General features: G+C 56.6%; 1 protein-coding gene across 1 annotated transcript in view; it reads left to right on the top strand.

Moving 5' to 3' along the window:
- The window catches only part of SLC37A1 (solute carrier family 37 member 1), a 273,159-nt gene that overhangs the window by 157,559 nt on the left and 88,870 nt on the right, over window positions 1-26,730 (top strand). Inside the window, exon 6 of the mRNA XM_078656374.1 lies at window positions 10,199-10,334. Within this exon, the coding sequence (XP_078512500.1) occupies window positions 10,199-10,334 (136 nt within the window). The remainder of the gene's footprint in view (window positions 1-10,198; window positions 10,335-26,730) is intronic.

Consider the following 26,730-nt stretch of genomic DNA (forward strand, 5'->3'; position numbering starts at 1 on the left):
ACATATCTAAGTAAGCTTCAGTGCTTCGGCACACCGCGTATTCTATTGATACATATCTAAGTCAGGTTCAGTCCTTCGGCCCATCCGCGAATGATATTGGTACATATCTAAGTGAGCTTCAGTGCTTCGGCCCATCCGCGAATGATATTGGTACATATCTAAGTGAGCTTCAGTGCTTCGGCCCATCCGCGAATGATATTGGTACATATCTAAGTGAGCTTCAGTGCTTCGGCCCATCCACGTATGCTATTGGTCCATATCTAAGTGAGCTTCAGTGCTTCGGCCCATCCGCGTATGCTATTGGTCCATACCTAGGAGGGCTTCAGTGCTTCGGCCCATCCGCGTATACTATTGGTACATATCTAAGTGAGCTTCAGTGCTTCGGCCCATCGGCGTATGCTATTGGTACATATCTAAGTGAGCTTCAGTGCTTCGGCCCGTCCACGTATACTATTGGTACATATCTAAGTGAGCTTCAGTGCTTCGGCCCATCCGCGTATGCTATTGGTCCATATCTAAGTGAGCTTCAGTGCTTCGGCCCATCCGCGTATGCTATTGGTACATATCTAAGTCAGCTTTAGTGTTTCTGCCCATCCGCGTATGCTATTGGTACATATCTGTTGGACCCGGCCTCGTGGCGTGGTCCTACCCCTCCCGCATGGCGGGCCCCGGACGACATCGGCCCCCCATCCAGCCCGGGTCGGCCCTGGGCACCCTTCTGCACGACCTACAAACCACCAGATCCGCCACCCGGCGGCCCACAACCGCTGACACGGCACACTAGGGCCGCCCCAGCGTTTCCGGTCCGGTGCCCACCACGGACCCACATCCAAGGCCCGACGCCATCTTGGGCCCATCACGTCACAGACACGTGGTCCCGGCCCAGCCGCGGCCACAGCCCCAGCGAGCCCGCCCTCGAGGCACCAAGAACCTCCGGGTGGTAGAGTGGCCACTCAACCAGAGACAAGGAGAGAGGAGTTTCGATGGCTCTCCAACCGTCCCCGGACGCCTGGTATCGATCGCCCTCCGGCCTCCCTGGGCGCTGGCTCCACCCCCCTGCTGGGTGTCTGGACACCATCATCCCGGCCCCTCTGACCTCCAGGCGAGAGGGTCCGGACATCAAAGGACTCCAGACCTATATCTGGGCCAGCCCCGGAGTAGGACAGCAGTTGGATCCCGGAGTCTAGAAGCCCTGCTGACGCTGACGGCTGACCCTGAGACGAACTCCCCTTGCTGTTCTACCTGGAGCCTGCTGGCGCTGCCGCGGTCCATCTTCGCTGTAACCACCTTGGAGCCTGCTGGCGCTGCCGCGGTCCATCTTCGCTGTAACCACCTTGGAGCCTGCTGGCGCTGCCGCGGTCCATCTTCGCTGTAACCACCTTGGAGCCTGCTGACGCTGACGCGGTCCATCTTCGCTGTAACCACCTTGGAGCCTGCTGGTGCTGCCGCGGTCCACACTCGCTGAACCATCTTGGAACCTGCTGGCGCTGCCGCGGTCCACACTCGCTGAACCATCTTGGAACCTGCTGGCGCTGCCGCGGTCCACACTCGCTGAACCATCTTGGAACCTGCTGGCGCTGCCGCGGTCCACACTCGCTAAACCATCTTGGAGCCTGCTGGCGCTGCCGCGGCCCAACCTTCAGGAACCCCCCAGCTCAAGGATTGAGAGCTGTGCGTAGGGTCTCCTTGCAAGCGACCACCTATAAGACTGTCCCGCTACCTTACCCCTTTGCACGAGACTTTCCAGATCTCAGGATCTGCTGTATATATTGAAACGATACTTATTGCCAGATAAAGCTTGAAAACTCTACCTACGTGTGGTGTACTTTTGTAGGGGTGTGGTTACTCTGATGTACGATTCTAAGAGAGGGCCCTCACGTCGAAGGCCCCTCACCCTCGCTCGGTCCCTTCTCTGAAGGAAGGGTAGACCTAGGGGGGGTCAGTCAGACACCTTCTGCCGCCCCCGGGTTCGCCTTTCTAACATTGGTGGCAGGCGCTGGGATCCGAGCCCACGCAAAATCGTACAGAGAGAGATATACCCGCTACATCGAAAAAAAAAAGAAACACACGGAGACCACGAGGACCCAAGGAACAAATCCACCTACCGAATTCCAGAAAGAAAAAATGGAAGAATACAGCCACAAAGAACTAAAACAATTCTGTAAGGATATGGGTATCGCTACCACTGGCCTGAACACAAAAGAGGACTTCAAATCGGCCCTACAAGCCTGGGTGGAAACCCGAGACAGGCCACCCCAAGAGGAGAATAGCCCGAATGGACAACCGGAAACGAGCGCACCCCCGACGGGGGAAAGAACCGCCACCCTAAACGCGGACCTCATATATGAAGACGCTCGAGAACGAGAGCGCAACCGGCTACACGAATTGGAGCTCGCAAGACTCCGGTTAGACGGAGAACTCCAGCTAGCGGAGAAAAAGATAGCCCTCGAGCAACTACGGCTGGAGGGGGACCTAGAAGAAAAACGGAGACAACGTGACCTCGAAGAAAAACGCCTAGCCTATGAACACGAACGAGGCCTGAGAGAACTCGAAATCCAAGCCAAGCTAAACGAAGATAGCGCAGCCGGGGCCAAGACCTCGGCCCCTCCCGTGGACGCCAAGGTTCACCTACCGAAGGATGTAGTCAAAGAATACTACAAGAACGACGACATCCAGCAGTGGTTCAAAGCCTACGAGGTGGCCATGACCGCCCATCGGGTGCCCCTGAAGGACTGGGGCGCCGGCCTGTGGGGAAAGTTCGTCAACGAAGGGAGGGACGCCCTGCTGGAACTCCCTGACACCGAAATGACTTCCTATGAACACATGAAAACGGCCCTACTCACGCGCTACGGACTCACCCCCGAAATGTACCGGCAGAGGTTCCGAGACTGTAAAAAAATCCCCGGTACAACTTGGGTGGAATATGTGAACTTTTTTAGCAGAGCCTTCGAGGGGTGGGTCAAAGGCAGTCAGGTCACTACCTACCAGCAGTTGGTCGACCTTATATTATGGGAGCACCTCTCCAACAACTGCTTCATTGAACTACGACAGCACCTCCTCGACAGCAAGTAGACCAAGCCGCGAAAGCTAGCGGTCGAAGCAGATCGGTGGGCGAGCACCCGTGTCCACCGGAACCCCACCGGAGAATACGGACGAGGGTCCCCGGGGAACCACCGGCCGCGAGGCGGCGGGTCTGGTATCAGCCGAGGCCGAGACCTCCCGTCGGGGTCTTCGCCCGCCTCCTCTACACCAGCCTCCAGCCCAAGGGGGGCCCCTCCAGCCCGACCGGGGCCCCGCCCTAACGTTACGTGCCACAGATGCCAACGGCTGGGTCATTATGCCAATGATCCTCTCTGCCCCATGAACCAACGGCCCGGCCCCACCGGGCCGCCCGGTCGACAAATCACTGCAGCCGCCCTGAGCAAAGAACAAGATGAAGGAGAAGAGGTCCCTATGGAACCTGAAGAATGGGAGTCCGTGGCCATGTGCCTCGCCTCCCTGGGCGACAAGGACCTGATCCCCCGAGACCAGATTCCGATCAACACCCAGAAGTACCGCCAGTGGGTCACCATCAACGGACACCGGGCCGAGGCTCTCCGTGACACGGGGGCCAGCATAACCGCCGTCCGCTGCCATATGGTGACCCCCGAACAAATCTTGCCACACGTTCTGTGCCCTGTCCGGTCAGCGGACAATTCCGAGAGCCTGTGCCAGATGTCTCGCATCCCCTTCGAGTGGGGAGGAGTGTCAGGCATGCTGAAAGTCACCGTCCGAGACGATGCCCCAGTAGACTGCCTTCTAGGGAACGACCTCGAAAGTTCCCCCTGGGCACAGATCGAGCGAAGAGAGCATCTGGGGATGCTAGGCCTTCCTGAGTGGGTTTGCGTAACGACCCGATCCATGACCACCCGGGACGCAGTCCCAACCGAAGACAATCTGCCCGAAGAACCTGAATGGCCGGCACCTCCGCCACCCGCCACTGCCACAGCCGAACCCGAACTGGGGCCGCAGGACCCAAGCCATGAAGAACTTTCCGAGCTCGGGCCCCTTCTCGAACTAGCCCAGTGGCGCCAAGAAGGGGGCCCCACCCGCGAGCAGTTCCGTCGGGAACAAAGGACCTGTCCTTCCCTTGAGGGACTCCGACAACAAGTCGCCACACAAGCCACAGGAGCCCCCTCGGGGTCCCACTGGATCTATTGGGACCAGGACCTCCTGTACAGTGAACAGAAAATCGCCAAGCTGGGGGCCGGCCGAGTGCTAGTCGTCCCCATCCACTTCAGAGACTTTCTCTTAAATCTGGCACATGATGTGCCCCTCGCTGGGCACCTGGGGCAGGACAAAACCTACAGCCGCCTGGTGACCCACTTTTTTTGGCCGAAGATGCGCAGCGATGTGTACAACCACTGCCGAACATGTCCGACCTGCCAAGCCAGTGGAAAGAGGGGGGGGGAAATCAAAGCCCCACTCCAACCGTTTCCCGTGGTGACCACTCCCTTCGAGCGAGTAGGGATTGACATCGTGGGGCCCCTGGACCCTCCAACCTCTCAGGGGCACCACTTCATCCTCGTCCTGGTGGACCATGCCACCCGCTACCCAGAAGCTATCCCTCTCCGGACTATCACAGCCCCCGTAGTGGGGCGAGCGCTCATGGGGATCTTCTCTAGAGTCGGCTTCCCCCGGGAGGTCGTAAGTGATCGGGGCACAAACTTTATATCCAAATATATGCGGTCCCTATGGCAACAGTGCGGGGTCGCATATAAGTTCACCACCCCGTATCACCCTCAAGGGAATGGACTAGTGGAGCGATTTAATAGGACCCTAAAAGGAATGACCCAGGGCCTAGAAGAACCCCTCCGGCGCAAATGGGACGTTTTGCTGCCATGCCTCCTGTTCGCCTACCGGGAAGTACCCCAGAAATCCCTGGGGTTCAGCCCCTTTGAACTATTATATGGACACCCTGTGCGAGGCCCCCTCAGCCTGGTCAAGGAAGGCTGGGAGCTGGCCGCCTCCGATGCTCCGCCCGATGTTTTCCGATACCTCTTGACTCTCCGCAACCAGACTCGGAAGTTCCGGGAACTGGCCGAAACCAACCTAAGAGCCAGTCAAGAGGAGATGAAGCGCTGGTATGATGAAAACGCCTCGTCCATTGAATTCGAGCCGGGACAGCAGGTCTGGGTCATGTCCCCAGTCGACCCCGGCACCCTCCAGGACAAATGGACGGGGCCCTTCAAGGTGGTGGAGCGCAAGAGCCCCGTTACTTACCTAGTGGACATGGAGTCCCCCCGGAACCCCCTCTGGGTCTTACACGCCAACCGGCTCAAGCCCCACTTTGTCCGCACCGAACTGAGCCTGTTGTTGGCTACCGATGACGGAGCAGAGGACGACTCCGAGCCTCTACCAGACCTCCTGAGCACCTCCGAGAAAGATGGCTCTGTCGAGGGGGTCTCCCTCTCACCCACGCTGACACCCAAACAGCGCCAGGACTGCCAGAAACTGCTGGGTCAATTTGCGAACTTATTTTCCCTCACACAGTGGTGTGTGCACGACGTTGACACCGGGGACAGTCTGCCCGTGCGGCACCGAGCCTACCGAGTCCCCGACCGAGTCCGGGCCTGCATCCAAGCCGAAGTTTCCAAAATGCTAGCCCTAGGGGTAGTCGAACCCTCAGACAGTCCATGGGCCAGTCCCGTCGTCCTGGTCCCTAAGGCCGCCGCCCCCGGGGTGCCCCCGGAGCTGCGGTTCTGTGTCGACTACCGGGGACTGAATGCCGTCACCCGGACCGACGCCCATCCCATTCCCCGAGCGGATGAACTGATCGATCGCCTGGGAGCCGCCAGGTACCTCAGCACCTTCGACCTCACGGCCGGATACTGGCAAATCGGCCTCACGCCAGGGGCACAAGAACGGTCCGTTTTCTCGACCCCGGATGGCCACTACCAGTTCAAAGTGATGCCCTTCGGCATGAAAAACGCCCCGGCCACCTTCCAGAGACTTGTGAATAGGGTGCTGGCGGGGCTAGAAGAGTTCAGTGCCACCTATCTGGACGACATTGCAGTGTACAGCCTTCAGTGGGATGAGCACCTGTCCCACCTCTGGAAGGTCCTGACGGCCCTCCAACGGGCCGGACTAACGATAAAAGCCAGCAAGTGCCAGATCGGTCAAGGGTCCGTGACCTATCTGGGACACCAAGTGGGGAGCGGCCAAGTGGCTCCCCTTCAACCCAAGATCGACGCCATCCAGGCCTGGGAGCCCCCCGTCACCCAGACCGCCGTCCGAGCCTTCCTGGGGCTCACTGGATACTATTGGCGGTTCATAAAGGACTATGGGAGCATTGTGGGGCCCCTCACAGAACTAACCTCCAAGAGACTACCCCCGAAGGTGCACTGGACCCCCGAGTGCCAGGTAGCCTTTGAGACACTAAAAACTGCCATGTGCACTGCTCCGGTGCTCCAGGCCCCCGACTACAGCCGAGAGTTCATCGTCCAAACTGACGCCTCGGAACACGGCATTGGGGCCGTCCTCTCCCAAATGAACTCTGACGGAATCGACCTTCCGGTGGCCTTCATCAGCCGGCGCCTGCTGGCCAGAGAACAACGGTGGAGCACCATCGAGAGGGAAGCCTTCGCCGTCGTATGGGCCCTAAAGAAGCTCCGGCCCTACCTCTTCGGCACCCACTTCCGAGTACAGACCGACCACCAGCCCCTGCGGTGGTTGATGCAGATGCGGGGCGAGAACCCGAAGTTGCTACGTTGGTCCATCTCCCTCCAAGGGATGAACTTCACCGTGGAGCATCGCCCTGGCAACGACCACGCCAACGCTGACGGCCTCTCCAGATTCTTCCGCCTTGGCGAGGAGAATCCCCAAGAAGATGGGTGACTCTCCCCTGCCTTCAGCTGGAGGGGACGTGTGTTGGACCCGGCCTCGTGGCGTGGTCCTACCCCTCCCGCATGGCGGGCCCCGGACGACATCGGCCCCCCATCCAGCCCGGGTCGGCCCTGGGCACCCTTCTGCACGACCTACAAACCACCAGATCCGCCACCCGGCGGCCCACAACCGCTGACACGGCACACTCGGGCCGCCCCAGCATTTCCGGTCCGGTGTCCACCACGGACCCACATTCCAGGCCCGACGACATCTTGGGCCCATCACGTCACAGACACGTGGTCCCGGCCCAGCCGCGGCCACAGCCCCAGCGAGCCCGCCCTCGAGGCACCAAGAACCTCCGGGTGGTAGAGTGGCCACTCAACCAGAGACAAGGAGAGAGGAGTTTCGACGGCTCTCCAACCGTCCCCGGACGCCTGGTATCGATCGCCCTCCGGCCTCCCTGGGCGCTGGCTCCACCCCCCTGCTGGGTGTCTGGACACCATCATCCCGGCCCCTCTGACCTCCAGGCGAGAGGGTCCGGACATCAAAGAACTCCAGACCTATATCTGGGCCAGCCCCGGAGTAGGACAGCAGTTGGATCCCGGAGTCTAGAAGCCCTGCTGACGCTGACGGCTGACGGCTGACCCTGAGACGAACTCCCCTTGCTGTTCTACCTGGAGCCTGCTGGCGCTGCCGCGGTCCATCTTCGCTGTAACCACCTTGGAGCCTGCTGGCGCTGCCGCGGTCCATCTTCGCTGTAACCACCTTGGAGCCTGCTGGCGCTGCCGCGGTCCATCTTCGCTGTAACCACCTTGGAGCCTGCTGACGCTGCCGCGGTCCATCTTCGCTGTAACCACCTTGGAGCCTGCTGGTGCTGCCGCGGTCCACACTCGCTGAACCATCTTGGAACCTGCTGGCGCTGCCGCGGTCCACACTCGCTGAACCATCTTGGAACCTGCTGGTGCTGCCGCGGTCTACACTCGCTGAACCATCTTGGAACCTGCTGGCGCTGCCGCGGTCCACACTCGCTGAACCATCTTAGAGCCTGCTGGCGCTGCCGCGGCCCAACCTTCAGGAACCCCCCAGCTCAAGGATTGAGAGCTGTGCGTAGGGTCTCCTTGCAAGCGACCACCTATAAGACTGTCCCGCTACCTTACCCCTTTGCACGAGACTTTCCAGATCTCAGGATCTGCTGTATATATTGAAACGATACTTATTGCCAGATAAAGCTTGAAAACTCTACCTACGTGTGGTGTGCTTTTGTAGGGGTGTGGTTACTCTGCTGTACGATTCTAAGAGAGGGCCCTCACGTCGAAGGCCCCTCACCCTCGCTCGGTCCCTTCTCTGAAGGAAGGGTAGACCTAGGGGGGGTCAGTCAGACACCTTCTGCCGCCCCCGGGTTCGCCTTTCTAACAATATCTAAGTCAGGTTCAGTGCTTCGGCCCATCCGCATATGCTATTGGTACATATCTAAGTCAGGTTCAGTGCTTCGGCCCATCCGCGTATGCTATTGGTACATTTCGAAGTGAGCTTCAGTGCTTCGGCCCATCCGCGTATGCTATTGGTCCATACCTAGGAGGGCTTCAGTGCTTCGGCCCATCCGCGTATTCTATTGGTCCATATCTAAGTAAGCTTCAGTGCTTCAGCCCATCCGTGTATGCTATTGGTCCATACCTAGGAGGGCTTCAGTGCTTCGACCCATCCGCGTATGCTATTGGTACATATCTAAGTGAGCTTCAGTGCTTCGGCCCATCCGCGTATGCTATTGGTACATATCTAAGTGAGCTTCAGTGCTTCGGCCCATCCGCGAATGCTATTGGTACATATCTAAGTCAGATTCAGTGCTTCGGCCCATCCGCATATGCTATTGGTACATATCTAAGTCCGCTTCAGTGTTTCGACCCATCCGCGAATGCTATTGGTCCATATCTAAGTGAGCTTCAGTGCTTCGCCCCATCCGCGTATGCTGTTGGCACATATCTAACTAAGCTTCAGTACTTCGGCCCATCCGCGTATGCTATTGGTCCATATCTAAGTAAGCTTCAGTGTTTCGGCCCATCCGCGTATGCTATTGGTCCATATCTAAGTGAGCTTCAGTGCTTCGGCCGATCCGCGTCTGCCATTGGTACATATCTAAGTCAGCTTCAGTGCTTCGGCCCATCCGCGTATGCTATTGGTCCATATCTAAGTGAGCTTCAGTGCTTCGGCCGATCCGCGTCTGCTATTGGTACATATCTAAGTCAGCTTCAGTGCTTCGGCCGATCCGCGTCTGCTATTGGTACATATCTAAGTCAGCTTCAGTGCTTCGGCCCATCCGCGGATGCTATTGGTCCATATCTAAGTGAGCTTCAGTGCTTCAGCCCATCCGCGTATGCCATTGGTACATATCTAAGTGAGCTTCAGTGCTTCGGCCCATCCGCGTATGCTATTGGTACATATCTAAGTCAGCTTCAGTGCTTCGGCCGATCCACGTCTGCTATTGGTACATATCTAAGTCAGCTTCAGTGCTTCGGCCCATCCGCGTATTCTATTGGTCCATATCTAAGTAAGCTTCAGTGCTTCAGCCCATCCGTGTATGCTATTGGTCCATACCTAGGAGGGCTTCAGTGCTTCGACCCATCCGCGTATGCTATTGGTACATATCTAAGTGAGCTTCAGTGCTTTGGCCCATCCGCGTATGCTATTGGTACATATCTAAGTCAGCTTCAGTGCTTCTGCCCATCCGCGTATGCTATTGGTACATATCTCAGTCAGCTTCAGTGCTTCGGCCCATCCGGGTATGCTATTGGTACATATCTAAGTCAGCTTCAGTGCTTCGACCCAACTACGTATGCTATTGGTACATATCTAAGTCAGCTTCAGTGCTTCGGCCCATCCACGTATGCTATTGGTACATATCTAAGTCAGCTTCTGTGCTTCGGCCCATCCACGTATGCTATTGGTACATATCTAAGTCAGCTTCAGTGCTTCGGCCCATCCGCGTATGCTATTGGTATATATCTAAGTCAGCTTCAGTGCTTCGGCCCATCCGCGTATGCTATTGGTCCATACCTAGGAGGGCTTCACTACTTTGGCCCATCGGCGTATGCTATTGTCCCATACCTAGGAGGGCTTCAGTACTTCGGCCCATCCACGTATGCTATTGGTACATATCTAAGTGAGCTTCAGTGCTTCGGCCCGTCCGCGAATGCTATTGGTACATTTCTAAGTCAGGTTCAGTGCTTCGGCCGATCCGCGTATGCTATTGGTACATACCTAGGAGGGTTTCAGTGCTAAGAGGTACAGTGCTGTTACCTCCTATATGACCAGCCCTCCTGTCTCTTTGTCCTCACAGTGGCATCATCGGGGAGCGGTTACCCATCCGATACTACCTCTCCGGCGGGATGGTCGCCAGCGGCATCTTCACGGCGCTCTTTGGACTCGGCTACTTTTATCAAATCCACAACCTCTGGTTCTACATCATTGCCCAGGTGAGCAGTGCCTGTCCTGCCTGTTGCTGTGGGGCCTTTGTCTGCTAGTGTCCCCTGAGGCGGGGCCTGTCCTGCCTGTTGCTGTGGGGCCTTTGTCCGCCAGTGTCTCTCCTGCCTGCTGCTGTGTAACCCTTGTCTGCTAGTGTCCCCTGAGGCAGTGCCTGTCCTGCCTGCTGCTGTGTAACCCTTGTCTGCTAGTGTCCCCTGAGGCAGTGCCTGTCCTGCTTGCTGCTGTGGGACCCTTGTCTGCTAGTGTCTCCACTGCCTGCTGCTGTGGGACCCTTGTCTGCTAGTGTCCCCTGAGGCGGGGCCTGTCCTGCCTGTTGCTGTGGGGCCTTTGTCTGCTAGTGTCTCTCCTGCCTGCTGCTGTGTAACCCTTGTCTGCTAGTGTTCCCTGAGGCAGTGCCTGTCCTGCCTGCTGCTGTGTAACCCTTGTCTGCTAGTATCTCCACTGCCTGCTGCTGTGGGACCCTTGTCTGCTAGTGTCTCCACTGCCTGCTGCTGTGGGACCCTTGTCTGCTAGTGTCCCCTGAGGCGGGGCCTGTGCTGCCTGCTGCTGTGTAACCCTTGTCTGCTAGTGTCTCCACTGCCTGCTGCTGTGTAACCCTTGTCTGCTAGTGTCTCCACTGCCTGCTGCTGTATAACCCTTGTCTGCTAGTGTCCCCTGAGGCGGGGCCTGTCCTGCCTGCTGCTGTGGGGCCCTTGACTGCTAGTGTCGCCTGAGGCGGGGCCTGTCCTGCCTGCTGCTGTGGGGCCCTTGACTGCTAGTGTCCCCTGAGGCGGGGCCTGTCCTGCCTGCTGCTGTGGGGCCTTTGTCCGCTAGTGTCTCTCCTGCCTGCTGCTGTGTAACCCTTGTCTACTAGTGTCCCCTGAGGCAGTGCCTGTCCTGCCTGCTGCTGTGTAACCCTTGTCTGTAAGTGTCTCCACTGCCTGCTGCTGTGTAACCCTTGTCTGCTAGTGTCTCCACTGCCTGCTGCTGTATAACCCTTGTCTGCTAGTGTCGCCTGAGGCAGAGCCTGTCCTGCCTGCTGCTGTGTAACTATTGTCTGCTAGTGTCTCCACTGCCTGCTGCTGTATAACCCTTGTCTGCTAGTGTCGCCTGAGGCGGAGCCTGTCCTGCCTGCTGCTGTGTAACTATTGTCTGCTAGTGTCCCTTGAGGTGGGGCCTGTCCTGCCTGCTGCTGTGGGGCACTTGTCTGCTAGTGTCTCCACTGCCTGCTGCTGTATAACCCTTGTCTGCTAGTGTCGCCTGAGGCGGGGCCCGTCCTTTCTGTTGCTGTGTAACCCTTGTCTGCTAGTGTCCCCTGAGGCGGGGCCTGTCCTGCCTGCTGCTGTGTAACCCTTGTCTGCTAGTGTCCCCTGAGGCGGGGCCAGTCCTGCCTGCTGCTGTGTAACCCTTGTCTCCTAGTGTCCCCTGAGGCGGGGCCAGTCCTGCCTGCTGCTGTGTAACCCTTGTCTGCTAGGGTCCCCATAGGTGGTGTCTGTCCTGCCTGCTGCTATGTGACCCTTGTCTGCTAGTGTCCCCTGAATCGGTGCCTTTCCTGCTTTCTGCTGTGTAACCCTTGTCTGCTAGTCTCCCCTGCTGGCTGCTGTGCTCAGCTGCCTGCTGCTGTGTAACCCTTGTCTGCTAGTTTTCCCTGCTGGCTGCTGTGTTGAGCTGCTGCTGTGTAACCCATGTCTGCTAGTGTCCCCTGAGGCGGGGCCTCTCCTGCCTGCTGCTGTGTAACCCTTGTCTGCTAGTGTCACCTGAGGCGGTGCCTGTCCTGCCTGCTGCTGAGTAACCCTTTTCTGCTAGTGTCCCCTGAGGCGGGACCAGTCTTGCCTGCTGCTGTGGGACCCTTGTCTGCTAGTGTCGCCTGAGACGGTGTCTGTCCTGCCTGCTGCTGTGGGACCCTTGTCTGCTAGTGTCCCCTGAGGCGGGGCCTGTCCCGACTGCTGCTGTGTAACCCTTGTCTGCTAGTGTCCCCTGAGGCAGTGCCTGTCCTGCCTGCTGCTGTGGGACCCTTGTCCGCTAGTGTCCCCTGAGGCGGTGCCTGTCCTGCCTGCGGATGTGTAACCCTTGTCTGCTAGTGTCCCCTGAGGCAGAGTGTGTCCTGCCTGCTGCTGTGTAACCCTCGTCTGCTAGTGTCCCCTGAGGCTTATGCCTGTCCTGCCTGCTGCTGTGTAACCCTTTTCTGCTAGTGTCCCCTGAGGGGGTGTCTGTCCTTCCTGCTGCTGTATAACCCTTGTCTACTAGTGTCCCCTGAGGGGGTGCCTGTCCTTCCTGCTGCTGTGTAACCCTTGTCTGCTACTGTCCCCTGAGGTGGTGACTGTTCTCCCTGCTGCTGTGTAACCCTTGTCTGCTAGTGTTCCCTGAGGCGGTGTCTGTCCTGCCTGACTGCTGTGTGAGCCTTGTCTGCTAGTCTCCCCTGCTGGCTGCTGTTTTTCACTGTCTGCTGCTGTGTAACCCTTGTCTGCTAGTTTCCCCGGGGGCAGTGCCTATCCTGTCTGTTGCTGTGTAACCCTTGTCTGCTAGTGTCCGCTGATTGTTGCTTTGCTGAGCTGCCTTCTGCTGTGTAAACCTTGTCTGCTAGTGTCCCCTGCTTGTTGCTGTGCTAAGCTGCTTGCTGCTGTGTAACCCTTGTCTGCTAGTGTCTCCTGCTGGTTGCTGCGCTTCCTGCTGCTGTGTAACCCTTGTCTGCTAGTGTCGCCTGCTGGTTGCTGTGCTGCGCTTCCTGCTGCTGTGAAACCCTTGTCTGCTAGTGTCCCCTGGTGGTTGCTGGGCTGAGCTGCCTGCTGCTGTGGAACCCTTGTCTGCTAGTGTCCCCTGCTGGTTTCTGTGCTGAGCTGCCTGCTGCTGTGGAACCCTTGTCTGCTAGTGTCCCCTGCTTGTTGCTGTGCTGCGCTTCCTGCTGCTGTGTAACCCATGTCTGCCAGTGTCCCCTGATGGTTGCTGGGCTGAGCTGCCTGCTGCTGTGGAACCCTTGTCTGCTAGTGTCCCCTGAGGCGGTGCCTGTCCTGCCTGCCGCTGTATAACCCTTGTCTGCTAGTCTACCCTGTTGGTTGCTGTGATGAGCTGCCTGCTGCTGTGTAACCCTTGTCTGCTAGTGTCCCCTGCTGGTTGCTGTGCTGAGCTGCTGCTGTGTAACCCTTGTCTGATAGTGTCTCCTCCTGGTTGCTGTGCTGAGATGCTGCTGTGTAACCCTTGTCTGCTAGTGTCTCCTGCTGGTTGCTGTGATAAGCTGCCTGCTGCTGTGTAACCCTTGTCTGCTAGTGTCCCCTGCTGGTTGCTGTGCTGAGCTGCTGCTGTGTAACCCTTGTCTGCTAGTGTCTCCTGCTGGCTGCTGTGCTGAGCTGCCTGCTGCTGTGTAACCCTTGTCTGCTAGTGTCTCCTGCTGGTTGCTGTGCTGAGCTGCCTTCTGCTGTGTAACCCTTGTCTGCTAGTGTCTCCTGCTGGTTGCTGTGCTGAGCTGCCTGCTGCTGTGTAACCCTTGTCTGCTAGTGTCTCCTGCTGGTTGCTGTGCTGAGCTGCTGCTGTGAAACCCTTGTCTGCTAGTGTCTCCTGCTGGTTGCTGTGCTGAGCTGCTGCTGTGTAACCCTTGTCTGCTAGTGTCTCCTGCTGGTTGCTGTGCTGAGCTGCCTGCTGCTGTGTAACCCTTGTCTGCTAGTGTCTCCACTGCCTGCTACTGTGGGACCCTTGTCTGCTAGTGTCTCCACTGCCTGCTGCTGTGGGACCCTTGTCTGCTAGTGTCCCCTGAGGCGGGGCCTGTGCTGCCTGCTGCTGTGTAACCCTTGTCTGCTAGTGTCTCCACTGCCTGCTGCTGTGTAACCCTTGTCTGCTAGTGTCTCCACTGCCTGCTGCTGTATAACCCTTGTCTGCTAGTGTCCCCTGAGGCGGGGCCTGTCCTGCCTGCTGCTGTGGGGCCCTTGACTGCTAGTGTCGACCTGAGGCGGGGCCTGTCCTGCCTGCTGCTGTGTGGCCCTTGACTGCTAGTGTCCCCTGAGGCGGGGCCTGTCCTGCCTGCTGCTGTGGGGCCTTTGTCCGCTAGTGTCTCTCCTGCCTGCTGCTGTGTAACCCTTGTCTACTAGTGTCCCCTGAGGCAGTGCCTGTCCTGCCTGCTGCTGTGTAACCCTTGTCTGTAAGTGTCTCCACTGCCTGCTGCTGTGTAACCCTTGTCTGCTAGTGTCTCCACTGCCTGCTGCTGTATAACCCTTGTCTGCTAGTGTCGCCTGAGGCGGAGCCTGTCCTGCCTGCTGCTGTGTAACTATTGTCTGCTAGTGTCTCCACTGCCTGCTGCTGTATAACCCTTGTCTGCTAGTGTCGCCTGAGGCGGAGCCTGTCCTGCCTGCTGCTGTGTAACTATTGTCTGCTAGTGTCCCTTGAGGTGGGGCCTGTCCTGCCTGCTGCTGTGGGGCACTTGTCTGCTAGTGTCTCCACTGCCTGCTGCTGTATAACCCTTGTCTGCTAGTGTCGCCTGAGGCGGGGCCCGTCCTTTCTGTTGCTGTGTAACCCTTGTCTGCTAGTGTCCCCTGAGGCGGGGCCTGTCCTGCCTGCTGCTGTGTAACCCTTGTCTGCTAGTGTCCCCTGAGGCGGGGCCAGTCCTGCCTGCTGCTGTGTAACCCTTGTCTGCTAGTGTCCCCTGAGGCGGGGCCAGTCCTGCCTGCTGCTGTGTAACCCTTGTCTGCTAGGGTCCCCATAGGTGGTGTCTGTCCTGCCTGCTGCTATGTGACCCTTGTCTGCTAGTGTCCCCTGAATCGGTGCCTTTCCTGCTTTCTGCTGTGTAACCCTTGTCTGCTAGTCTCCCCTGCTGGCTGCTGTGCTCAGCTGCCTGCTGCTGTGTAACCCTTGTCTGCTAGTTTTCCCTGCTGGCTGCTGTGTTGAGCTGCTGCTGTGTAACCCATGTCTGCTAGTGTCCCCTGAGGCGGGGCCTCTCCTGCCTGCTGCTGTGTAACCCTTGTCTGCTAGTGTCGCCTGAGGCGGTGCCTGTCCTGCCTGCTGCTGAGTAACCCTTGTCTGCTAGTGTCCCCTGAGGCGGGGCCAGTCCTGCCTGCTGCTGTGGGACCCTTGTCTGCTAGTGTCGCCTGAGACGGTGTCTGTCCTGCCTGCTGCTGTGGGACCCTTGTCTGCTAGTGTCCCCTGAGGCGGGGCCTGTCCCGACTGCTGCTGTGTAACCCTTGTCTGCTAGTGTCCCCTGAGGCAGTGCCTGTCCTGCCTGCTGCTGTGGGACCCTTGTCCGCTAGTGTCCCCTGAGGCGGTGCCTGTCCTGCCTGCGGATGTGTAACCCTTGTCTGCTAGTGTCCCCTGAGGCAGAGTGTGTCCTGCCTGCTGCTGTGTAACCCTCGTCTGCTAGTGTCCCCTGAGGCGGTGCCTGTCCTGCCTGCTGCTGTGTAACCCTTTTCTGCTAGTGTCCCCTGAGGGGGTGTCTGTCCTTCCTGCTGCTGTATAACCCTTGTCTACTAGTGTCCCCTGAGGGGGTGCCTGTCCTTCCTGCTGCTGTGTAACCCTTGTCTGCTACTGTCCCCTGAGGTGGTGACTGTTCTCCCTGCTGCTGTGTAACCCTTGTCTGCTAGTGTTCCCTGAGGCGGTGTCTGTCCTGCCTGACTGCTGTGTGAGCCTTGTCTGCTAGTCTCCCCTGCTGGCTGCTGTTTTTCACTGTCTGTTGCTGTGTAACCCTTGTCTGCTAGTGTCCGCTGATTGTTGCTTTGCTGAGCTGCCTTCTGCTGTGTAAACCTTGTCTGCTAGTGTCCCCTGCTTGTTGCTGTGCTAAGCTGCTTGCTGCTGTGTAACCCTTGTCTGCTAGTGTCTCCTGCTGGTTGCTGCGCTTCCTGCTGCTGTGTAACCCTTGTCTGCTAGTGTCGCCTGCTGGTTGCTGTGCTGCGCTTCCTGCTGCTGTGAAACCCTTGTCTGCTAGTGTCCCCTGGTGGTTGCTGGGCTGAGCTGCCTGCTGCTGTGGAACCCTTGTCTGCTAGTGTCCCCTGCTGGTTTCTGTGCTGAGCTGCCTGCTGCTGTGGAACCCTTGTCTGCTAGTGTCCCCTGCTTGTTGCTGTGCTGCGCTTCCTGCTGCTGTGTAACCCATGTCTGCCAGTGTCCCCTGATGGTGCTGGGCTGAGCTGCCTGCTGCTGTGGAACCCTTGTCTGCTAGTGTCCCCTGAGGCGGTGCCTGTCCTGCCTGCCGCTGTGTAACCCTTGTCTGCTAGTCTACCCTGTTGGTTGCTGTGATAAGCTGCCTGCTGCTGTGTAACCCTTGTCTGCTAGTGTCCCCTGCTGGTTGATGTGCTGAGCTGCTGCTGTGTAACCCTTGTCTGATAGTGTCTCCTCCTGGTTGCTGTGCTGAGCTGCTGCTGTGTAACCCTTGTGTGCTAGTGTCTCCTGCTGGTTGCTGTGATAAGCTGCCTGCTGCTGTGTAACCCTTGTCTGCTAGTGTCCCCTGCTGGTTGCTGTGCTGAGCTGCTGCTGTGTAACCCTTGTCTGCTAGTGTCTCCTGCTGGCTGCTGTGCTGAGCTGCCTGCTGCTGTGTAACCCTTGTCTGCTAGTGTCTCCTGCTGGTTGCAGTGCTGAGCTGCCTTCTGCTGTGTAACCCTTGTCTGCTAGTGTCTCCTGCTGGTTGCTGTGCTGAGCTGCCTGCTGCTGTGTAACCCTTGTCTGCTAGTGTCTCCTGCTGGTTGCTGTGCTGAGCTGCTGCTGTGAAACCCTTGTCTGCTAGTGTCTCCTGCTGGTTGCTGTGCTGAGCTGCTGCTGTGTAACCCTTGTCTGCTAGTGTCTCCTGCTGGTTGCTGTGCTGAGCGGCCTGCTGCTGTGTAACCCTTGTCTGCTAGTGTCCCCTGCTGGTTGCTGTGCTGCGCTGCCTGCTGCTGTGAAACCCTTGTCTGCTAGTGTCTCCTGCTGTTTGCTGTGCTGAGCTGCTGCTATGTAACCCTTGTCTGCTAGTGTCTCCTGCTGGTTGCTGTGCTGAGCTGCCTGCTGCTGTGTAACCCTTGTATGCTAGTGTCTCCTGCTGGTTGCTGTGCTGAGCTGCCTGCTGCTGTGTAACCCTTGTCTGCTAGTGTCTCCTGCTGGTTGCTGTGCTGAGCTGCTGCTGTGAAACCCTTGTCTGCTAGTGTCTCCTGCTGGTTGCTGTGCTGAGCTGCTGCTGTGTAACCCTTGTCTGCTAGTGTCTCCTGCTGGTTGCTGTGCTGAGCTGCTGCTGTGTAAACCTTGTCTGCTAGTGTCCCCTGCTGGTTGCTGTGCTGAGCTGCTGCTGTGTAACCCTTGTCTGCTAGTGTCTCCTGCTGGTTGCTGTGATAAGCTGCCTGCTGCTGTGTAACCCTTGTCTGCTAGTGTCCCCTGCTGGTTGCTGTGCTGAGCTGCTGCTGTGTAACCCTTGTCTGCTAGTGTCTCCTGCTGGCTGCTGTGCTGAGCTGCCTGCTGCTGTGTAACCCTTGTCTGCTAGTGTCTCCTGCTGGTTGCTGTGCTGAGCTGCCTTCTGCTGTGTAACCCTTGTCTGCTAGTGTCTCCTGCTGGTTGCTGTGCTGAGCTGCCTGCTGCTGTGTAACCCTTGTCTGCTAGTGTCCCCTGCTGGTTGCTGTGCTGAGCTGCTGCTGTGTAACCCTTGTCTGCTAGTGTCTCCTGCTGGCTGCTGTGCTGAGCTGCCTGCTGCTGTGTAACCCTTGTCTGCTAGTGTCTCCTGCTGGTTGCTGTGCTGAGCTGCCTTCTGCTGTGTAACCCTTGTCTGCTAGTGTCTCCTGCTGGTTGCTGTGCTGAGCTGCCTGCTGCTGTGTAACCCTTGTCTGCTAGTGTCTCCTGCTGGTTGCTGTGCTGAGCTGCTGCTGTGAAACCCTTGTCTGCTAGTGTCTCCTGCTGGTTGCTGTGCTGAGCTGCTGCTGTGTAACCCTTGTCTGCTAGTGTCTCCTGCTGGTTGCTGTGCTGAGCTGCCTGCTGCTGTGTAACCCTTGTCTGCTAGTGTCCCCTGCTGGTTGCTGTGCTGCGCTGCCTGCTGCTGTGAAACCCTTGTCTGCTAGTGTCTCCTGCTGGTTGCTGTGCTGAGCTGCTGCTGTGTAACCCTTGTCTGCTAGTGTCTCCTGCTGGTTGCTGTGCTGAGCTGCCTGCTGCTGTGTAACCCTTGTCTGCTAGTGTCTCCTGCTGGTTGCTGTGCTGAGCTGCTGCTGTGAAACCCTTGTCTGCTAGTGTCTCCTGCTGGTTGCTGTGCTGAGCTGCTGCTGTGTAGCCCTTGTCTGCTAGTGTCTCCTGCTGGTTGCTGTGCTGAGCTGCTGCTGTGTAAACCTTGACTGCTAGTGTCTCCTGCTGGTTGCTGCGCTTCCTGCTGCTGTGTAACACTTGTCTGCTAGTGTCTCCTGCTGGTTGCTGTGCTGAGCTGCCTGCTGCTGTGTAACCCTTGTCTGCTAGTGTATCCTGCCGGTTGCTGTGCTGAGCTGCTGCTGTGTAACCCTTGTCTGCTAGTGTCTCCTGCTGGTTGCTGTGCTGAGCTGCTGCTGTGTAACCCTTGTCTGCTAGTGTCTCCTGCTGGTTGCTGTGCTGAGCTGCCTGCTGCTGTGTAACCCTTGTCTGCTAGTGTCTCCTGCTGGTTGCTGTGCTGAGCTGCTGCTGTGTAACCCTTGTCTGCTAGTGTCTCCTGCTGGTTGCTGTGACGAGCTGCTGCTGTGTAACCCTTGTCTGCTAGTGTCTCCTGCTGGTTGCTGTGCTGAGCTGCTGCTGTGTAACCCTTGTCTGCTAGTGTCTCCTGCTGGTTGCTGTGAGAAGCTGCTGCTGTGTAACCCTTGTCTGCTAGTGTCTCCTGCTAGTTGCTGTGCTGAGCTGCTGCTGTGTAACCCTTGTCTGCTAGTGTCTCCTGCTGGTTGCTGTGATGAGCTGCTGCTGATTAACCCTCATCTGCTAGTGTCTCCTGCTGGTTGCTGTGCTGAGCTGCTGCTGTGTAACCCTTGTCTGCTAGTGTCTCCTGCCGGTTGCTGTGATGAGCTGCCTGCTACTGTGTAACCCTTGTCTGCTAGTGTCTCCTACTGGTTGCTGTGATGAGCTGCCTGCTGCTGTGTAACCCTTGTCTGCTAGTGTCCCCTGCTGGTTGCTGTGCTGAGCTGCTGCTGTGTAACCCTTGTCTGCCAGTGTCCCCTGCTGGTTGCTGTGCTGAGCTGCTGCTGTGTAAACCTTGTCTGCCAGTGTCCCCTGCTGGTTGCTGTGATGAGCTGCTGCTGTGTAACCCTTGTCTGCTAGTGTCCCCTGCTGGTTGCTGTGATGAGCTGCTGCTGTTTAACCCTTGTCTTCTAATGTCCCCTGCTAGTTGCTGTGATGAGCTGCTGCTGTGTAACCCTTGTCTGCCAGTGTCTCCTGTTGGTTGCTGTGCTGAGCTGCTGCTGTGTAACCCTTGCCTGCTAGTGTCCCCTGCTGGCTGCTGTGCTGCACTGCCTGCTGCTGTGTAACCCTTGTCTGATAGTGTCCCCTGCTGGCTGCTGTGCTGCGCTGCCTGCTGCTAGGTAACCCTTGTCTGCTAGTGTCCCCTGCTGGCTGCTGTGCTGCGCTGCCTGTTGCTGTGTAACCCTTGTCTGCTAGTGTCCCCTGCTGGTTGCTGTGCTGAGCTGCTGCTGTGTAACCCTTGTATGCTAGTGTCTCCTGCTGGCTGCTGTGATGAGCTGCCTGCTGCTGTGTAACCCTTGTCTGCTAGTGTCTCCTGCTGGCTGCTGTGCTGAGCTGCCTTCTGCTGTGTAACCCTTGTCTGCTAGTGTCTCCTGCTGGTTGCTGTGCTGAACTGCCTGCTGCTGTGTAACCCTTGTCTGCTAGTGTCTCCTGCTGGTTGCTGTGCTGAGCTGCTGCTGTGAAACCCTTGTCTGCTAGTGTCTCCTGCTGGTTGCTGTGCTGAGCTGCTGCTGTGTAACCCTTGTCTGCTAGTGTCTCCTGCTGGTTGCTGTGCTGAGCTGCCTGCTGCTGTGTAACCCTTGTCTGCTAGTGTCCCCTGCTGGTTGCTGTGCTGAGCTGCCTGCTGCTGTGTAACCCTTGTCTGCTAGTGTCTCCTGCTGGTTGCTGTGCTGAGCTGCTGCTGTGCAACCCTTGTCTGCTAGTGTCTCCTGCTGGTTGCTGTGCTGAGCTGCTGCTGTGTAACCCTTGTCTGCTAGTGTCTCCTGCTGGTTGCTGTGCTGAGCTGCTGCTGTGTAACCCTTGTCTGCTAGTGTCTCCTGCTGGTTGCTACGCTTCCTGCTGCTGTGTAACCCTTGTCTGCTAGTGTCTCCTGCTGGTTGCTGTGCTGAGCTGCCTGCTGCTGTGTAACCCTTGTCTGCTAGTGTCTCCTGCTGGTTGCTGTGCTGAGCTGCTGCTGTGTAACCCTTGTCTGCTAGTGTCTCCTGCTGGTTGCTGTGCTGAGCTGCTGCTGTGTAACCCTTGTCTGCTAGTGTCTCCTGCTGGTTGCTGTGCTGAGCTGCCTGCTGCTGTGTAACCCTTGTCTGCTAGTGTCTCCTGCTGGTTGCTGTGCTGAGCTGCTGCTGTGTAACCCTTGTCTGCTAGTATCTCCTGCTGGTTGCTGTGACGAGCTGCTGCTGTGTAACCCTTGTCTGCTAGTGTCTCCTGCTGGTTGCTGTGCTGAGCTGCTGCTGTGTAACCTTTGTCTGCTAGTGTCTCCTGCTGGTTGCTGTGAGAAGCTGCTGCTGTGTAACCCTTGTCTGCTAGTGTCTCCTGCTGGTTGCTGTGCTGAGCTGCTGCTGTGTAACCCTTGTCTGCTAGTATCTCCTGCTGGTTGCTGTGCTGAGCTGCTGCTGTGTAACCCTTGTCTGCTAGTGTCTCCTGCTGTTTGCTGTGATGAGCTGCTGCTGATTAACCCTCGTCTGCTAGTGTCTCCTGCTGGTTGCTGTGCTGAGCTGCTGCTGTGTAACCCTTGTCTGCTAGTGTCTCCTGCCGGTTGCTGTGATGAGCTGCCTGCTACTGTGTAACCCTTGTCTGCTAGTGTCTCCTACTGGTTGCTGTGATGAGCTGCCTGCTTCTGTGTAACCCTTGTCTGCTAGTGTCCCCTGCTGGTTGCTGTGCTGAGCTGCTGCTGTATAACCCTTGTCTGTCCGCCAGTGTCCCCTGCTGGTTGCTGTGCTGAGCTGCTGCTGTGTAAACCTTGTCTGCCAGTGTCCCCTGCTGGTTGCTGTGATGAGCTTGCTGTGTAACCCTTGTCTGCTAGTGTCCCCTGCTGGTTGCTGTGATGAGCTTGCTGTTTAACCCTTGTCTTCTAATGTCCCCTGCTAGTTGCTGTGATGAGCTGCTGCTGTGTAACCCTTGTCTGCTAGTGTCTCCTGCTGGTTGCTGTGCTGAGCTGCTGCTGTGTAACCCTTGCCTGCTAGTGTCCCCTGCTGGCTGCTGTGCTGCACTGCCTGCTGCTGTGTAACCCTTGTCTGTTAGTGTCCCCTGCTGGTTTCTGTGCTGCGCTGCCTGCTGCTAGGTAACCCTTGTCTGCCAGTGTCCCCTGCTGGCTGCTGTGCTGCGCTGCCTATTGCTGTGTTACCCTTGTCAGCTAGTGTCCCCTGCTGGTTGCTGTGCTGAGCTGCTGCTGTGTAACCCTTGTATGCTAGTGTCTCCTGCTGGCTGCTGTGATGAGCTGCCAGCTGCTGTGTAACCCTTGTCTGCTAGTGTCGCCTGAGGCGGGGCCTGTCCTGTCTGCTGCTGTGTAACCCTTGTCTGCTAGTGTCGCCTGAGACGGGGCCTGTACTGTCTGCTGCTGTGTAACCCTTCTCCGCTAGTGTCCCCTGAGGCGGGCCTGTCCTGCCTGCTGCTGTGTAACCCTTCTCTGCTAGTGTCCCCTGAGGCGGGGCCTGTCCTGCCTGCTGCTCTGTAACCCTGGTCTGCTAGTGTCCCCTGCTGGTTGCTGTGCTGAGCTGCTGCTGTGTAACCCTTGTCTGCTAGTCTCCCCTGCTGGTTGCTGTGCTGAGCTGCTGCTGTGTAACCCTTGTCTGCTAGTGTCTCCTGCTGGTTGTTGTGATGAGCTGCCTGCTGCTAGGTAACCCTTGTCTGCTAGTCTCCCCTGCTGGTTGCTGTGCTGAGCTGCTGTTGTGTTATCCTGGTCTGCTAGTGTCTCCTGCTGGTTGCTGTGATGCGCTGCTGCTGTGTCAACCTTGTCTGCTAGTGTCTCCTGCCGGTTGCAGTGATGAGCTGTCTACTGCTGTGTAACCCTTGTCTGCTAGCGTCGCCTGCTGGTTGTTGCGCTGAGCTGCTGCTGTGTAACCCTTGTCTGCTAGTGTCCCCTGCTGGTTGCTGTGCTGAGCTGCTGCTGTGTAACCCTTGCCTGCTAGTGTCTCCTGCTGGTTGCTGTACTGAGCTGCTGCTGTGTAACCCTTGTCTGCTAGTGTCTCCTGCTGGCTGCTGTCCTGCCTGCTGCTGTGTAACCCTTGTCTGCTAGTGTCTCCTGCTGTCTGCTGTGCTGAGCTGCTGCTGTCTAACCCTTGTCTGCTAGTGTCCCCTGCGGGCTGCTGTGCTGAGCTGCTGCAGTGTAACCCTTGTCTGCTAGTGTCTCCTGCTGGTTGCTGTGCTGAGCTGCTGCTGTGTAACCCTTGTCTGCTAGTGTCTCCTGCCGGTTGCTGTGCTGAGCTGCTGCTGTGTAACCCTTGTCTGCTAGTGTCTCCTGCTGGTTGCTGTGCTGAGCTGCTGCTGTGTAACCTTTGTCTGCTAGTGTCTCCTGCTGGTTGCTGTGAGAAGCTGCTGCTGTGTAACCCTTGTCTGCTAGTGTCTCCTGCTGGTTGCTGTGCTGAGCTGCTGCTGTGTAACCCTTGTCTGCTAGTATCTCCTGCTGGTTGCTGTGCTGAGCTGCTGCTGTGTAACCCTTGTCTGCTAGTGTCTCCTGCTGTTTGCTGTGATGAGCTGCTGCTGATTAACCCTCGTCTGCTAGTGTCTCCTGCTGGTTGCTGTGCTGAGCTGCTGCTGTGTAACCCTTGTCTGCTAGTGTCTCCTGCCGGTTGCTGTGATGAGCTGCCTGCTACTGTGTAACCCTTGTCTGCTAGTGTCTCCTACTGGTTGCTGTGATGAGCTGCCTGCTTCTGTGTAACCCTTGTCTGCTAGTGTCCCCTGCTGGTTGCTGTGCTGAGCTGCTGCTGTATAACCCTTGTCTGTCCGCCAGTGTCCCCTGCTGGTTGCTGTGCTGAGCTGCTGCTGTGTAAACCTTGTCTGCCAGTGTCCCCTGCTGGTTGCTGTGATGAGCTTGCTGTGTAACCCTTGTCTGCTAGTGTCCCCTGCTGGTTGCTGTGATGAGCTTGCTGTTTAACCCTTGTCTTCTAATGTCCCCTGCTAGTTGCTGTGATGAGCTGCTGCTGTGTAACCCTTGTCTGCTAGTGTCTCCTGCTGGTTGCTGTGCTGAGCTGCTGCTGTGTAACCCTTGCCTGCTAGTGTCCACTGTTGGCTGCTGTGCTGCACTGCCTGCTGCTGTGTAACCCTTGTCTGTTAGTGTCCCCTGCTGGTTTCTGTGCTGCGCTGCCTGCTGCTAGGTAACCCTTGTCTGCTAGTGTCCCCTGCTGGCTGCTGTGCTGCGCTGCCTATTGCTGTGTTACCCTTGTCAGCTAGTGTCCCCTGCTGGTTGCTGTGCTGAGCTGCTGCTGTGTAACCCTTGTATGCTAGTGTCTCCTGCTGGCTGCTGTGATGAGCTGCCAGCTGCTGTGTAACCCTTGTCTGCTAGTGTCGCCTGAGGCGGGGCCTGTCCTGTCTGCTGCTGTGTAACCCTTGTCTGCTAGTGTCGCCTGAGACGGGGCCTGTACTGTCTGCTGCTGTGTAACCCTTCTCCGCTAGTGTCCCCTGAGGCGGGCCTGTCCTGCCTGCTGCTGTGTAACCCTTCTCTGCTAGTGTCCCCTGAGGCGGGGCCTGTCCTGCCTGCTGCTCTGTAACCCTGGTCTGCTAGTGTCCCCTGCTGGTTGCTGTGCTGAGCTGCTGCTGTGTAACCCTTGTCTGCTAGTGTCTCCTGCTGGTTGTTGTGATGAGCTGCCTGCTGCTGTGTAACCCTTGTCTGCTAGTGTCTCCTGCTGGGTGCTGTGATGAGCTGCCTGCTGCTAGGTAACCCTTGTCTGCTAGTCTCCCCTGCTGGTTGCTGTGCTGAGCTGCTGTTGTGTTATCCTGGTCTGCTAGTGTCTCCTGCTGGTTGCTGTGATGCGCTGCTGCTGTGTCAACCTTGTCTGCTAGTGTCTCCTGCCGGTTGCAGTGATGAGCTGTCTACTGCTGTGTAACCCTTGTCTGCTAGCGTCGCCTGCTGGTTGTTGCGCTGAGCTGCTGCTGTGTAACCCTTGTCTGCTAGTGTCCCCTGCTGGTTGCTGTGCTGAGCTGCTGCTGTGTAACCCTTGCCTGCTAGTGTCTCCTGCTGGTTGCTGTGCTGAGCTGCTGCTGTGTAACCCTTGTCTGCTAGTGTCTCCTGCTGGCTGCTGTCCTGCCTGCTGCTGTGTAACCCTTGTCTGCTAGTGTCTCCTGCTGTCTGCTGTGCTGAGCTGCTGCTGTCTAACCCTTGTCTGCTAGTGTCCCCTGCGGGCTGCTGTGCTGAGCTGCTGCAGTGTAACCCTTGTCTGCTAGTGTCTCCTGCTGGTTGCTGTGCTGAGCTGCTGCTGTGTAACCCTTGTCTGCTAGTGTCTCCTGCTGGTTGCTGTGCTGAGCTGCTGCTGTGTAACCCTTGTCTGCTAGTGTCTCCTGCTGGTTGCTGTGCTGAGCTGCTGCTGTGTAACCCTTGTCTGCCAGTATCTCCTGCTGGTTGATGTGCTGCGCTGCCTGCTGCTGTGAAACCCTTGTCTGCTAGTGTCTGGCAGGACTTATTGTATCGCATTGTATTGTAATTGCATTTATATAGCGCTTACTACCCCTGACGAGGCGTCAAAGCTCTTTTTCGGCGGGTAGCACACTACTCTGGAACCCATAGAGGATTAGTGTTGAATTAGTATAGTGAAACATGCAAGTACATTGTAAGTGGTGGATAGGTTAGTCAGTTATTTGGATTTGGAATGATAGCAGAAGGATAGAGGAGGACAAAGGTTTGTATTTATATAGCGCTTGTTGACGCACGCTATTCAGGGAGCCTATAGAGGATTAGTGGTGAATTAATATGGTGAAATATGAAGTCATTTCAGTGGAGGATATTAGTTAGTTACTTGGAGTGAGAAGGGGAGCGGACGGATAAAAGGGGAAGAAAGGTTTGCAGGCATATAGCCCTTGTTACCCCTGATGGGTGTTGAAGCGCTTTTTTGGCGAGTAGCACGCCACTCCGCAACCGATAAAGGATTAGTGTTGAAAATTAATATAGTAAAATATGAAGTAATCTGAGTAGTGGATACGTTATTCAGTTATTTTGGTAGTATATTAGTATAGTTGAATATGGAAAAAAATGTTTTAGGTCTTAGCAATAGGAGGAGGCTTTTGGATGAGTAAAAGGGAGTTTTGGAGGGGAGGACTCAGAGGGAAGAGTTTAGAAAGGTTTGTTTTGGGGGATCAGTGTAGTAAAAAGAGGTGTCAGATGATGCAAGGAGGGGTAGAGCAGGAGAGAGTCTAGAAAGGGCTATTTTGGGGATCATAGTAGTGGTACGGGGTTTGGGATAAATGAGAGAGTGGATGTAGAGGATATATTGATATATGTATAGGATGAGAGATAGGGCAGTGCATTGGAAGGAGTAGTAGAAGTTTGAGATGAGTCAGAAGGTTGGGGTAGAAGATATATTGAGCGAGGTATAGGCTGAGAAATGGGGTAGTGCATTGCAAATGGCAAATTAGAAGAGAGTGATCAATATATAGATCCATAATTACATTGAAAGTATATAGATACATAAAGGAGATAAGTATATGTAGATTAAATATATTGATTGAGGCACCGGATGAGAAACAGTGTAGTGCATTGGATATGATTTTTCAGGAGAAAAGTGACAGACACACGGATCCAAGCACATGGAAGGTACATAGATGCTCAATGGAAGTATGTACACGTAGACCAAAGATGATTTTTCTTTATTATTTTTTCTCTTAAGAACAGAACATTATTTTACATGTTTATACAAAGTAATACACAAAGATCGGTACATATCTATAGTGAAATAAAAATGCTTGTATACAGAGGGATATGCTGTAACTTTCTGTTTGCGTACGGTGCTTATGTGGGGAAGAGACAGATCTTGAGTAGTTTTCTGAAGATGAGGTGGTTGTCGGTGGACCTTATGTTGGGGGGTAGTTCCAGGGTTTGGCTGCAAGGCGCAGGGCCCTCTCAGAGGGGACCTGGCCTGGCAGTTCAGGGTGGACTGTTCCTACCAGAGCTGGAGCAGTCACCCACCACCTTAATGTTTTCGAAGATATTGTGCATCCGGCACAAGAGGTCACAAGTGGGCGGAGCATTTGCCTCCGTTCCAAAGCGAGCTGCAAAGGTTTGGAGAACAGTACGTTTCCTTCTCCTTATGGAGCACCCTGGGGGCGGGGAGGGGGATCAGCCCCTCCACCGGTTTGAGACCCTCTCTG

The sequence above is a fragment of the Lissotriton helveticus genome, chromosome 8 (assembly GCF_964261635.1).
Source record: "Lissotriton helveticus chromosome 8, aLisHel1.1, whole genome shotgun sequence".
In the NCBI taxonomy this organism is placed as follows: domain Eukaryota; kingdom Metazoa; phylum Chordata; class Amphibia; order Caudata; family Salamandridae; genus Lissotriton; species Lissotriton helveticus.